This window comes from Hypanus sabinus, chromosome 24 (assembly GCF_030144855.1).
Source record: "Hypanus sabinus isolate sHypSab1 chromosome 24, sHypSab1.hap1, whole genome shotgun sequence".
Taxonomy (NCBI): Eukaryota; Metazoa; Chordata; class Chondrichthyes; order Myliobatiformes; family Dasyatidae; genus Hypanus; species Hypanus sabinus.
In genome coordinates this window covers 17492113-17505584 of record NC_082729.1, presented here as the reverse complement: position 1 = coordinate 17505584, position 13472 = coordinate 17492113, and the positions used below count along the sequence as shown (strand labels likewise).

The 13472-nt window shown below is 45.1% G+C and overlaps 3 protein-coding genes across 3 annotated transcripts; 1 reads left to right on the top strand and 2 right to left on the bottom strand.

Moving 5' to 3' along the window:
* The first annotated feature begins 2808 nt into the window (after nt 1-2808).
* Nucleotides 2809-3441, top strand: LOC132380516 (histone H1-like). Its single transcript, XM_059949394.1, has one exon. It carries the CDS (start codon nt 2809-2811, stop codon nt 3439-3441), a length of 633 nt encoding a protein of 210 aa, XP_059805377.1.
* Nucleotides 3442-6823: 3382 nt separating this feature from the next.
* Nucleotides 6824-7345, bottom strand: LOC132380523 (histone H2AX-like). The gene has a single exon (XM_059949401.1). It carries the CDS (start codon nt 7343-7345, stop codon nt 6965-6967), a length of 381 nt encoding a protein of 126 aa, XP_059805384.1. The 3' UTR covers nt 6824-6964.
* A 703-nt stretch (nt 7346-8048) lies between these two features.
* LOC132380770 (histone H2B 1/2-like) lies at nt 8049-8519 on the bottom strand. The gene has a single exon (XM_059949757.1). The coding sequence runs from the start codon at nt 8517-8519 to the stop codon at nt 8148-8150; it is 372 nt and encodes a 123-aa protein (XP_059805740.1). The 3' UTR covers nt 8049-8147.
* Between the last annotated feature and the right edge of the window lie 4953 nt (nt 8520-13472).

Genomic DNA, 13472 nt, shown 5'->3' with positions numbered 1-13472 from the left:
CAGAGGTAAGGAGGAATTTTTCTTTGAGCAAGAGAGCAGTGAACCTATGGAATGCTCTGCCACGGACTGTGGTGGAGACCATGTCCATGGGTATATTTAAGGTGGACGTTGACAGTACCTTCATCAGTCAGGATATCAAAGGATATGGTAGTAAAGCAGGTGTATGGGGTTGATGTGGAACTGGGATCAGCCATGATGGAATGGCAGAGCCGTTCGATGTTTTATAGTCTTATGGTTTTATCAGATTGCTTCATCTTTAGCCCTTGACCATTCCTACCGACCTGGCTATCCTCCTTCCCTCCCCCACGTTTTTATTTTGGCTGCTTCCCCCTTCCTTTTCAGTCCTGAAGATGTGTCTCAGCCTGAAAAGAATTCCACTTTTCCTCTGGTTGTTGCTTCAGCATTTTGTGCACATTGTTTTGGTTTTCCAGCATCTGAAGAATTTCCTGTGTTCATTATTTTAAACTACTTTGTTAGCTGGAAGTATCTTCTCCTTGGTAGGGAGACGGGACCCACCACTCAAATAGTGAGCATTGGGTGGTAAGCTCATAATGGAGAACATACAGGGAAGTAAACTAGTCTTTGAAGATTGGGTCATCACAGTATTATCTCCCTTTAGTGAGAGTATTCATGGCTATTAATATATGATGGGTCTTAACATCTTCACTTAAGTTTAGAAGTTCACAGTCAGCAAACCCGATGCTATCACAGAACTCAGGTCTTCAATTTCCACCGTCACTCTTCTAAATCTTCTTTGCACTCTTTGTAACCTATTATACTGTGGCTCTCATGAGGTTGACTAAAGCTACACAGTATTTTGGGTGTGGATACACAAAATGTACATCACATTCCAACTCCTGTGCTAATTATCTTTGCTGATGGAGGAGGCTGGTGTACCAAATACTGTCTTCCCCATCCAGTTTTGTAGAATTTTCAGAAATGAAAAGTTTAAAATTGCAGGCGACCAGGGTTCAATTCCTGCTGTTGCCCGTGAGGAGTTTGTACATTCTCTGGGTGTTCTTGTTTCCTCCTACAGTCAAAATACCTACCAGTTGGTAGGTTAATGGGACAATTTACAATGACTAATGATTAGGCTGGGTTTAAACTGGTGGATTGGTGGCCAGCATGGCTGAAGGGGGCTGCAGGGACTGTTTCCGTGCTGTATCTCAGTAAGTACAAACATTGTGTCCTGACAGAAAAGAGTGCAGACACTGTACAGTCACAAGTGGAACCAAACCTTTGAGAGCTGACCTTCTTTCTACTCTTTTCTGAGTGTGAATGTTCAGTAAGGCAGCCATTCCTCAGATAACACACAGTTGGCCAACGTTCCTGTGTAATTTTGATATCTTTCTCATTCTTTCTTTTAGTTTAAGAAAGTGATGGGAAGGATACAGTAGGTTAGCTCCACAGGTTAGGGCTGTGGACTGAGACAGGGTAATGTTGGGGGAATTAGTTACTCGCCAGGGTCGATTTGGAAAGCCTGTAAGAAAGAGAGTGTCTGGGAACAGAATGTACCTGTTAGGGTGAAGAGTAATCTAGCAGATTTAGGGAAACTTGGCAAATGTGAGATGCTGAGGTTCAGGTTTGGAAGTAAAAATAAAACATACACTTCATTCAGGAGGTTGGCATAAAACCAATCCCTTTCTGGTTACAAAAAGATTCAGGATACTCTGAGGAAGGAAATCAGGAGGGCAAAAAGAGGGAACACGATATGGATCTGGCAGGACGGATCAGGAATCTCCGAAGAGGTTCTCCTGTTGTGTTAAGAGTAAAAGGATAGTTAGGGAGAGATTCGGTCCCTTCAGAGACCAGCAGGACTACCGAGATCTTAAGCCGCAGGAGGTGGGTGAGTTTTGTAATGAATATTTCTCCTCAAAGAAGAAAAGTATGGCTCAAGATGGAAGGGAGGAAAACAAGAGATGTTACTGAGCTGGAAATCTATAAGTATAATAATCTATAAGTAACATGCGAGAAGAGAGGAAAACCTATGCTGAGAATTGGGCAGCGGGTCCATAGTTTGTGCCGTGACTATGCAGATATGAACGGTGTGTCAAAGAGAGAGTTAAAGGACCTAACGCTGTCACTGTCAACTCAATGCAAATTTATTGTCATTGACAATATATATGAATACCGTCAAACGAGACAACGTTTCTCCGAACTCGAGTTTACACACCGTACACACAGCACATAACTTATGATGGTAAGGATGAAATCTATAGATGGATTACACATAGAGCAACAAAGCGCGTAAATTAAATATTGTAAGATACAAAGCAGATAACCAATGACAACTTGAATGCGTTACGGCTGTGTTTGTGAGTCCGATCATGTCGCCACATTCTGCCGTCCCTCTTGTGGAATTTTTTTCTTAAAATTCCCCGAGACGGATGGCCCAGTTCCCCAGCTCACTCCTAAAATAGGAATCACCGCATTTCTTTTTCAGTTACTTTCAATATTTCAGTCGGAAAACAAAGAAAATGCGGCTGTCGCGGGAGAGAACGACGTTAGTGCAGCAGTTAAATTGGTTTGTTGAAATCCCTTGCTTCTAATTCGGCCCAAACTTTTTTTACAGCAAAGAATCCGGCCTCGGACACAGAGAGCGGTCTGGCTGATGCGTTTGCCCGGTTTTAATTGAAATGGGGGTGTTTTAATGAGAAAGAAACACAGACAGACGGAGCGGCCGGGAGCTGACTACAGCGAGTCTCCGCCCCGTCCGCTCGCTGCCTTTAAATTGCTCTGCACCGCTGCTTCTCGCTTCATTTCTCACTCAGTTCTGAGTTTTGAGAGAGTTTGTACAGAGTCGCCGACATGACTGAGACCGCAACTGCTGAAGTCGCTCCTCCAGCCGAGCCCGCAGCAGCAACCAAGGCTCCCAAGAAGAAGAAGGCGCCCGCTCGGACCAAGACAGCCGGTCCCAAACTGGGCGAACAAATCGACAAGATTGTGGCGGATTGCCGCAGTCACCGAGGGGTGTCCATAGTCGCGATAAAGAAGGAGTTGGCCGCAAACGGCGTCGATGTGGAAAAGCTCAAAAGTCAGATAAAGATGGTCATTAAAAGGAAATTGGAAAGCGGCTCCCTGGTTCACACCAAGGGCGCAGGTGTCTCCGGCTCCTTAAAAGCCGCTAAAAGGGACACTACCGCGAAAATCGCGAAAAAAGTGAAGAAAACAGCGGCTAAGAAATCACAGATCAAGAAGCCAGCGATCAAGAAAACCGCGACCAAAAAAGCAGCGAAGAAATCTCCCGCCAAGAAACAAAGTGTTAAGAAACCGACGGCTAAAAAAGCGGCAGCTAAGAAACCAGCGGCGAAGAAGCCTGCGAAGAAGCCCAAGAGCCCCAAGAAGGTCGCAGCTCCGAAGGCGAAGGGGTCTAAGAAGTCGGCAAAACCCAAACCGAAGGCGAAATCCGTAAAACCCAAGAAGATGGCGGCGAAAAAGTAAATTGAAAGCTCCAGACCTGAAACCAACGGCTCTTCTAAGAGCCACTCACATTTTCCACGAAAGGGCTCTAAAATTTACGGTTGTAGAAAAGTCGGGAGGCAACGGGAAGATAGAGGTATCGCTGTTCTATTACTCTGACGCTGTCTCCTTTACTTCCCTCTCCGTCGCGCGGGCAGGTCAGGATGGAATCAGTCAGTGACGGTGCTTATAAAATGAGACAGCGGCACTCGGTTTGCTATTCAGCAGTGTCTTGGAGATAGAACAGATAAGGAAGTTACTTATTTGGTTCTAATAAATGTTTTTATGGATATATCATGTGGTCCTTTTGAAAACTTTCCGGCTGCTTTCCCGAAAAGCCATTTAGTGAATGAATGCAGTAAAATCGATTTCAATTCTGCCTGCCTTCTCTTCGAGATGCTATTCAGAAAAAAATGCAAACTTTCAGCTAACGGAGTGAAGCTGAAATTTGATAAAACGTGATTCTATTATAAGAAAAGCGTGTGCTATTGAAACAAGATTTTCTTTTGTTGCTCTTGGAATTGGCGGGCAATTTGAAATTGAACCGGTATCCAATCACTAACAAGGATTGGTTAAATTCTGATCCTCAGTGACCAGCTTCCATATTTGGTCACAGATAATATCCCTCACATCCCCCTCCTCCACCCCACCACCAGCAGTGGCTGGCTTCAAACTGGCGATAGAAAAGCAGCCATTCAGAATGCTGAGTATCTGTAATAGACGTTTCTTGCAACCAATCACTGAGTAGGGCGGCCCTTTATCAACAGTTTAAAAGCCTGTTCCCAAGTTTGCTCAGATACTGCAAACGCGGTATTTGAAATTGTTTTTAGGTAACTGAAGGAGAATGGCCCGCACTAAGCAAACAGCGCGGAAATCGACTGGCGGGAAAGCTCCCCGCAAACAGCTGGCGACCAAAGCGGCGCGGAAGAGCGCTCCAGCCACGGGCGGAGTGAAGAAGCCCCATCGCTACCGGCCCGGCACCGTGGCTCTGAGGGAGATCCGGCGCTACCAGAAATCCACCGAGCTGCTCATCCGCAAACTGCCCTTCCAGCGCCTGGTGCGAGAAATCGCTCAGGACTTCAAGACCGATCTGCGCTTCCAGAGCTCGGCCGTCATGGCCCTGCAGGAGGCCAGTGAAGCTTACCTGGTGGGGCTCTTTGAGGACACCAATCTGTGCGCCATCCACGCCAAGCGAGTCACCATCATGCCCAAAGACATCCAGCTGGCCCGCCGCATCCGCGGGGAGCGCGCCTAAATCCGACCTCGGCACCAAGCTCAACAAAAGGCTCTTTTAAGAGCCACCAATTCGACGGTGGAAAGAGCTGTCACTTTTACACTGACACGTCAATCCTTTGTGATATAACCTCTCCCTCACTTTCATTGCGTGTTCGTGTCCCACACATCTGTCATACACTGCTGCATATCTTGTGGCAAGATTTCCAGGGATTTGCTGTTAATCGAGAATGGGCTTTGGTAAGTACAGATTTAATCTTTCCAGTCGATTCCAAGCTAGTTTCACGGGGATACAAACTGGGCTGAGCCCGCAGTTTGACGAGAGACCAGTGATGACGTATATTTACAGACCCAACGAGAATATAAACTGGATTGGCTTTTTGGAGCTAAATGGTCAGAAATATTCAAACAAGCCAGTTGCGCTGTTACCGAAAAATGAGTCTTGCTCGACTTAATCAGTCAATACATATTATTGCTGATTACAGTTGTTACTGTTATGCAGCTTTCCAGCCCTATTACTAGTGGAATCCATAAAAAAGTAGAATCTGACCCATCGTGTCTGCTCCCCATTCAATCATGGCTGATACTTTTTTTCATTTTCTCCTCTCAATCCCAGTTCCAGAGACCATGATAGATTCACGGGGACAACTCTACAGACGCTGGAATTCCGGTTTTTTCACCGAAATACTTTTTCCACGTTACAAACTCGCCTTAGACCGCAGTTTGCCAAGAGGGACCAGTGCATAATCTGATGAAGTTTGTAACCAGACCGAACACGAATATAAACAGTAGAAGCTAAATGCCCGGAAATATTCAGTGAGTGGAGTAGTACTTGTGCTGCTACTGTAAAATAAATTTTGATGGAATTAATGAGTCCAACCATAAGTTTGTAGGCTACGGATGAATGACTAACTTTTTCGGGCGGCTTCTCAGGCTATCTGGGTAACTGACAGTTACTATCGGCGATTTTCTTACTGCTTGCTGTTCTTTAGCAAATAAGGCGACTCTCTGATTCGCTTATTACTCTTACCGGAAGAAACTGGGAATTCAATCTGCAGACCCTTGGGTGTCAATGATTGCTTTCGTATTATGCATTGATTACAACAGTCTTAGATTATGCTGTGTTGCATTAATATATACATATATATAGCTCTGCTGGCTTCTCAGTTTTGAAATGTCTGGGTGTTATTCATGACCAGGCTTTACGTCTGTGTTTTGTTATAAGGTCGTCTGTTTCTGCTCTGCAGGGGGAAGTGGATCAGATGTCATAGTATTTGCGAAGATTAAAGATGTCTGTGAATTATTGACTAGACCAGTGGTCGTGTGGATGATCGTTCAACTCAGAATTTATTGAAAGACTGGAACATCAAGTTTACAAGATTTGCTGCTCTGGGTGGGATGGAAATGATCAGATAAGCTGAGACTATCCAATATGAGCCATTATTGCTCCCTGGCTATTTGCTTTACCAGGGGCACATTTCACTCTTCCGGAGAAGCTGTCAAAATTTGCTGGGTGTGTAGCTGAAGAGCTGGTGGTTGCACTATCTGTTCTTCATCAATATGACGAACTGGTTCCATTGTTTTCAGATGATTCCAAAGGCCCAGTGTCTCGTAACACCGGTGCAGCAGTCTATGTCCCAGCATATCAGGTGTCAATAAGAAAAAGGTTACCTAATGAACTCCCAGTTTATACTGTTAAAATGGTGGTATTCCTTCTTGTATTGCAGTGGATAGAGGATGTTGTCTGTTCTGATTCCTTCTCTGTATTGCATCGTTTTAAGATGGGTTTATCCAATAGTTGTCCAGATGTTTTGTTGGAAATCGGACAAATATTATTACAGCTGCGGTATTGAGGAATGTATGTCTGTTTTTTTGGGTCACACTTCAAGTCGGTCTGGATGGAAGTGAAATACTGTAGTCGATAGGTTGACCAAACAACTCATGAAGGATAGTGTTCCTGATAACAATATTATACTAAGTAAGAGAGAGGCAAAGATTTTAATTAAGGATCATGTTCTACATTGTGGAACATTCAATTGAAGGGGAAACATTTATATTAAATTCAGAAAAATATTACTTCACTTGTGTAGAAAAAAATCAACAATACTTCAGAAATTATAAAGCTCATTTGCTTAAAAAGAAATTCCTCAAAAAACTTTCGCAGTGACAGGGAAACTCCCGGGCACTCAGCATATGCGCAAAACAGCCCTTTCACAGACACTGTGAGTGGCTCTGAAAAGAGCCTTTGGGTCACTGGTCAGATTCTGTCTCTTCACTTGCTCGTTCCACCGGTTTTCTTGGGCAACAATACGGCCTGGATATTCGGCAGCACCCCGCCCTGAGCGATGGTCACCCCTCCCAGCAGCTTGTTAAGCTCCTCGTCATTGCGGACGGCCAGCTGCAGATGCCTGGGGATGATGCGGGTCTTTTTGTTGTCCCGGGCCGCGTTGCCGGCCAGCTCAAGGATTTCAGCCGTCAGATACTCGAGCACAGCAGCCAGATAGACCGGGGCGCCGGCACCCACCCGCTCAGCATAGTTACCCTTTCTCAGCAGCCTGTGAACACGGCCCACCGGGAACTGAAGTCCAGCTCGGGACGAGCGAGACTTGGCCTTGGAACGAGCTTTGCCGCCTGTTTTTCCTCGTCCACTCATTCTCACAATCTCAGCAAAACTTTCACAGAGAATGAGGAAATGCTTCCAGCCTTCGTTCATCTTATACCCTCTGAAGGAATACACTGTGACATTTGTGATTGGTACAACAACGGTTACTCTCATTGGATAAAACAAATAAGCCAATCTGACAACAGAATTATTACCAATCAAAATCAAACGCAAAAGCGCGGAAAATAACCGTTCGCTCTCCAAAAAAAATGATCTGAATTTTGTAACTGCCCGCCAAATATCCTTTGTTCAAACCTAGTCCAAGATCAAGTCATAGCAGGTCTGCTTTTCGATTTGGACTCCGCATTCACCCATTACTGAAGTCAGCCACTAGTATTGAGGAAGAGCCTGGGAATTTAATTCAACGATTTCCTGGCTCAGAACTAAAATCGATTCTTAGCTTCATTTCCCGGTTAGTCCTTGTGTGTGAATTATATCATGCTATGAACGAACTACGTCTGCAGTTTCAACAAATTATTGGTGAAAGAACCGGCTGGCATTGAAAGTTACCAAACTGCGACAGAAATTAATAAAGCAATTAAACGAGGAATAGGAAATATTCACTTCATTTACACAATTTGTGATTACTGAGACGAAGTGACGAGGAGGGGTAGTGTTTCCATGTGTACAGTAGTAAAACAGATGAGATATTAGGATAATACCGAGCAATGGACAGCGTATTCCGATTAACATTGATATAATATTAATCAGCTCAATAAGCAGCTCTGCTACTGAAATAGTGAGTGGCTCTTAAAAGAGCCTTTGGGTTTTCGGTTTGTTTTGGCGGCACTCTTCACTTGGAGCTGGTGTACTTGGTCACGGCCTTTGTTCCCTCCGACACGGCGTGCTTGGCCAGCTCCCCGGGCAGCAGCAGGCGCACGGCGGTCTGGATCTCCCGAGAGCTGATGGTCGATCGCTTGTTGTAATGGGCTAGGCGGGAAGCCTCGCCAGCGATCCGCTCGAAAATATCGCTCACGAACGAGTTCATGATGCTCATGGCCTTGGAGGAGATGCCGGTGTCGGGGTGAACCTGCTTCATCACTTTGTAGATATAGATGGCGTAACTCTCCTTCCTCACCCTCCTGCGCTTCTTGCCGGACTTGCCTGATGGCTTCGGCAGCGCTTTCTTAGCGCCCTTCTTGGGAGCAGTCTTCTGATCGGGCATTTCTTCTGTTCTCGTTGAGACCGTAATAGCAAAATAGCCTTCGGAGCGCGGATTAAATAGGCAGAGCCGACTGGGATATGGTAATGAGGAATTGGGCATCTGAGCATTTTCATTGGCTGCTTGGAGAAACAAATCTGTTAATTGGATATCACAAGGAATAAATCACAATGGCTTGCTCCACCAATCAGAAGCCACTCCCATTTGGTTCGAGTATTAGAGCGAACAGGGAATTTTGCCAGCCAGAGAGAGTACTAGGGCAGAATTGTGTAACTCTGCCTTTAGAATACTTCCTCCTCTTCAGGAATTTTATATCTTGCGCCTTCCAGGTTTCTCCTAGAATTTCCAGCTATTGCTGCTCAAGCTGTTTTCCCTGCCAGTGTTCTTTTCCTGTCAATTTTGCTGTTCCTCTTTTATGCTTCTGTAATCCCCTTCACTCCACTGGAATACTCATATATATGACTTCAGCTTCTCCTCAAATTTCAGGGAGAATTCCATCATATCATGATCACTAACTCCACCTTAAATTCTCTTATCACTTCAAGTTCATTGCACTATGTGCAAATCCAGCAATGTTCATCCCTTAGCGGGCTGAACCATGAGCTTCGCTATAAAAAACACCTCGTAGGTATTTTAGACATTCCCTAACTTGGGATCTAGCACTCACCTGATTTTCCCAATCTACCTGCATATTGAACTCACCCATGACTATTGTAACATTGCCCTTTTTACATGTACTTTCTATCTTTCATTGTGATTTACAGACCTTAATTGTTTGGGGTTGTATCCTTATACTTCGTAAACTCTACACTCAATGTTTCAAACTTTCTAGCCCAATGCCACCTCTGTGTAATGATATGATTACATTTTTTTACTGACAGAGCCACACCACTCCCTCTGTTGTGAGATGTACAAGTTTGGGATAATGAGGAGGAAGAAAGACAATACGACAAGGAAAAAGTGGCGATATAGAAGGAGATACAGACAGAAAGGATAGAGGTGGAACAGGCAAACTGAGAAATAAAAGAAGAGATTGAACGGATGAAATACTTGAGAGAGGAAAAGGAGTATGAGGAGTATCGGTTATACCATAGAAATAAACAGATTAGAAAAGAAAGTGTCTCATCAGAGCAGGAAGAGATGAGGCATTCAAGAGGAAGTGGAAAAAAGATAGGAGATGAGAGTCTTGGAGAAACACAAGAGAGAAGGGAATCAAGCACAAGTAAGGATCATGAGGAGTCCCTGCCACAGGTGTACAGACATGGACAGGAAGAAAGGTAAGGTGACTCATTGAAGGAGCAAGAGTTAAGTGGAGAGAGAGAGGATGCAAGAATTAGTGGGGAAGAGGTAGGAGGCAGAAGCCTAGAAGAGCAGAAGGAGGCAGTAGTTGAGTGACTTGCGGAAGTAGAGAGAGAGCTAGATAAGTTACTGAGAGGGGATTGCCAGAGGAGATATGAAAAATAGTCCAGGGGACAACCATGTATTGAATCAAGAGAGAAAGGAAGGACTCCACAGGGAGACCGAGGGAAGAAGAGGACCCCAGAGAAATTTGTGTGGGAGGCAGGAAAGACATACCCTGAGACAGATGAGGCGAGGAGGAGAGCCAGGGCAGGTGGGAAGAAGGAGGAAGAATGATGCCGTTGTTAGTTAACGGATCAGGAAAAGTGCAGTATATCCTTTGGGGATCCCAGGACCTAGAAGGGCTGAAAAACACTCTGCCCAATCTACATGAAGGAGCAGCGAAATGGATTAAAGCCTTTGAAGAAGAAACAGCAGGACAATTTTTGGCTATGGGAGATTTGAATGCACTATTGATAAGGTTGATGGGAACCTCCAAATTTAACGAACTAATGCAAATGGCTGGCATAGTAAACTCGAACGACCCGAGAACTGATGGAGGCGGGTTTGACAGAGTGAGGCAGAGGGTATGGCAGGCCCTCAGGAAGCTATATCTACCCAAAGTGGACCCCAAAGCCTTACAAGGGGATCCACTGGGATACACCGAAAACCCAGCAGCCTACATAGAAAACCAGTTGCAAAGGTGGAGACTGAAGACTGAGCAAGAGGTGGAAAATAGTTTATTTATCACCACACTGTCCCGACATAGCATTTTGGATGCAATGCCTCCGCAAGTAAAATCCAAACTGGAGGAAGTGGTTGGGCTGACGTCAATGACCCCACAAGAATTTAGAGACCACGTAGTCCATATGGTTGAGAAATACCGGAAAGACAAATGAAGGGTGGCTGAGCAGCAGGAAGAGGTGCAAAGAGTTAATACAAATGCAGCTCGAAGGACTCAAAAAGAAGGAAAAAGAGAAAAACAAAAAGATGCTGCCGTCAAGCACCGGTCCAAGTACAGCCATCGAACCGGATGAAGCACCGCTAAATGGAGGAACCGATCATACTGTAAGACAAGGGCCGGAAAACCCCATGCCGATAATTAACGCCTTTGGAGGAGCATTCCCACAAATGCCCTATCAGGAATAGACTAAATTCAAACAGCCCAGACAGGACTGGAAGTCCCAAGGACATGGGCAGAGAGGACCAGTGAGGAAACGGGGGAAAGAGAGGTAGAGAGATTGTGCTGGGGATGTAATCAGCCAGGTCACATGAGAAGAGATTGTCCATTTAAACCATGGCCTGTCACACACCAGCAGGAACCGATAAGAAGGGAACTAAAGTTTAGCCAAGGACCAGCCCCCTGAGGCTCAAGCAGACCTGTGAACCCCTATGCGAGGTATTAGGGGTGCCCTAAAAACTCGAGTGGGAAGGGACATTACCCAATGATAACAAGGGAGGCAGACAAGGAACCCATTGTTCAGGTTATGTTAGAAGGACAACTGACACCAATGATGATAGATACTGGAGCCACGTACACTTGTGTACAGCCGCCGTATGCCCTTCACCTTCCCATGTCAGGAAAGTTTATTAAAACTTTAGGGTTCTCGGGGAAAACACAGTTGACACAGTGCAAGGCTCCAGTGCGGTTGAGAGTGTGAAATAAAGGAATCGTTTTACCGGTGCTAGTATTTAAAGGAACTCTGATTAATTTGTTAGGCAGAGATGCCTTACGGAAACTGGAGTTAAAATTAGAATGCACCAGAAATGGGCTGAGTGTGGAAAGAGCAGGGGCTCAATTGATAGTGCGGGAAGACAAGAAGGCTAATGTCTTTTGGATATGAGACATCGCAGATCACATTCAGGAACCCTGGGAAAAATGGAAAAAGGGCGTGCAGGCTATCTTACCCAGGGCTGCAATGCCCAAATCTGAGCTACATTGTACATTGATTTTTGATGAGACTCAGAACAGGGAGTTAGAGGAGAGATGGCACCTGGAGGTATGTACCCAACAGCCCCATGAAGGGGAGGCTGTGATAATTGGAAAGCAAGGGGGGGCTTTACAAGTTAAGTGGAACACCTTTTTAGAAAAATGGTATAGGATACCGGAGGCTGCGCCCCACGTAATGTTGTTGGTAAACAAGGGATATCTAAAGACCTAGGACCCTTAGGTAAGAGTGCTGAAACCGTAACAGTGCGGAGGAAAATCACGCCAGAGGTGTGGATATCAGAAGACAACAATTGCAATAAAATAATGGTAAGTGTAGATATGGTAGGGACAGTGAGAGAGGTCGAAATAACTCCCCAACCACACATGCCATTGCTGGGAAAGGAAGGAGGCCAGCAGAAAGGTAGAAGGTTAGATGAGTTGCCTCTATTCTGTGGTCACAGCCTGACACGGACATAAGGAAAATAAAAACAGCTAGTCCGGTGGAAATAAGGCTGAAACGGGGAGCAATTCCACCCAAGAGTGGAATTCCACCCTCTAAGACCAGGAGCAGAAGAGGGAATAGCATTGACAGCACAGGGGTTGCTTGAAATAAGAGTGCTTAAAAGAACAAACAGTCCATGCAATATCCTGTTGCTTAAAAGCAGATAAATCTAAGTGGAGATTGGTGCATGATTTGCGAGCAGTAAATGATGTGGTAGAGGACTGGCCAACGGTAGTCCCCAACCCACACACACTTTTGACTAATGTTCCACCAGAAGCGAATTAGTTTTCAGTGATTGATTTGTGTTCGGCTTCCTTCAGCATTTCTCTGGCCGACCAGTGTCAGTATCTGTTTGCAATTACTTACAGAGGTGCTCAGTATACCTATACCAGAATGCCGCAAGGGTTTAAACATTCACCACATGTTTTTAATCAGGTGTTGAAGACAGACCTAGAGGGCTTACCATTGGAAAGTACAGTATGTGGATGACCTGTTGATTTGATCCCACAGTAAGGAACAGTGTGAGCAGGACACTATAACTCTGTTAGAGAAGCTGGTGCACGGAGGACATAAAGTATCCAAAAAGAAACTGCAATTTTGCACACAGCAAATGGAATACTTAGGCAGGGTAATCTCCAAGGGAGTGAAGGTGATAGCACCAGATCAGACTGAGGCAATAATTAAGGCCCCAAAACCCCAGACTGTAGGGCAGATGATGACGTTTTTGGAAATGGCAGGGTACAGCTCAGTTTGGATAGTAGAATATGCTGAGATTGTGGCACCTTTGAAAAAGATAATGAAAGAAGCAGGACATACAAATTTGAAGAACGGCTTAGCGTGGAATGAAGAGGCGGAGATAGCTTTCAATACTATTAAGCAGGAATTGCAGTCAGCACCAGCATTAGCTTTGCCTGACTACGAGAAGGTTTTTCATTTGTATGTATCCAACCGACAGGAGGGTTATGTCACAGCGGTTTTAACACAAGAGACAGGCACAGGAAAAGCAAAGCAGCCAATAGCATACTATAGTATGAGGCTAGATGAGGTGGATCAGGAGTATCCACCCTGTTATCAGGGATTGGCGGCGCTGTACTATGCATATGAAGAGGCATCATCTGTAATCCTGGGCTATCCTGGGATTCTGTACACACACCACAAAGTAGCAGAATTGCTGGAAAGTGGGAAA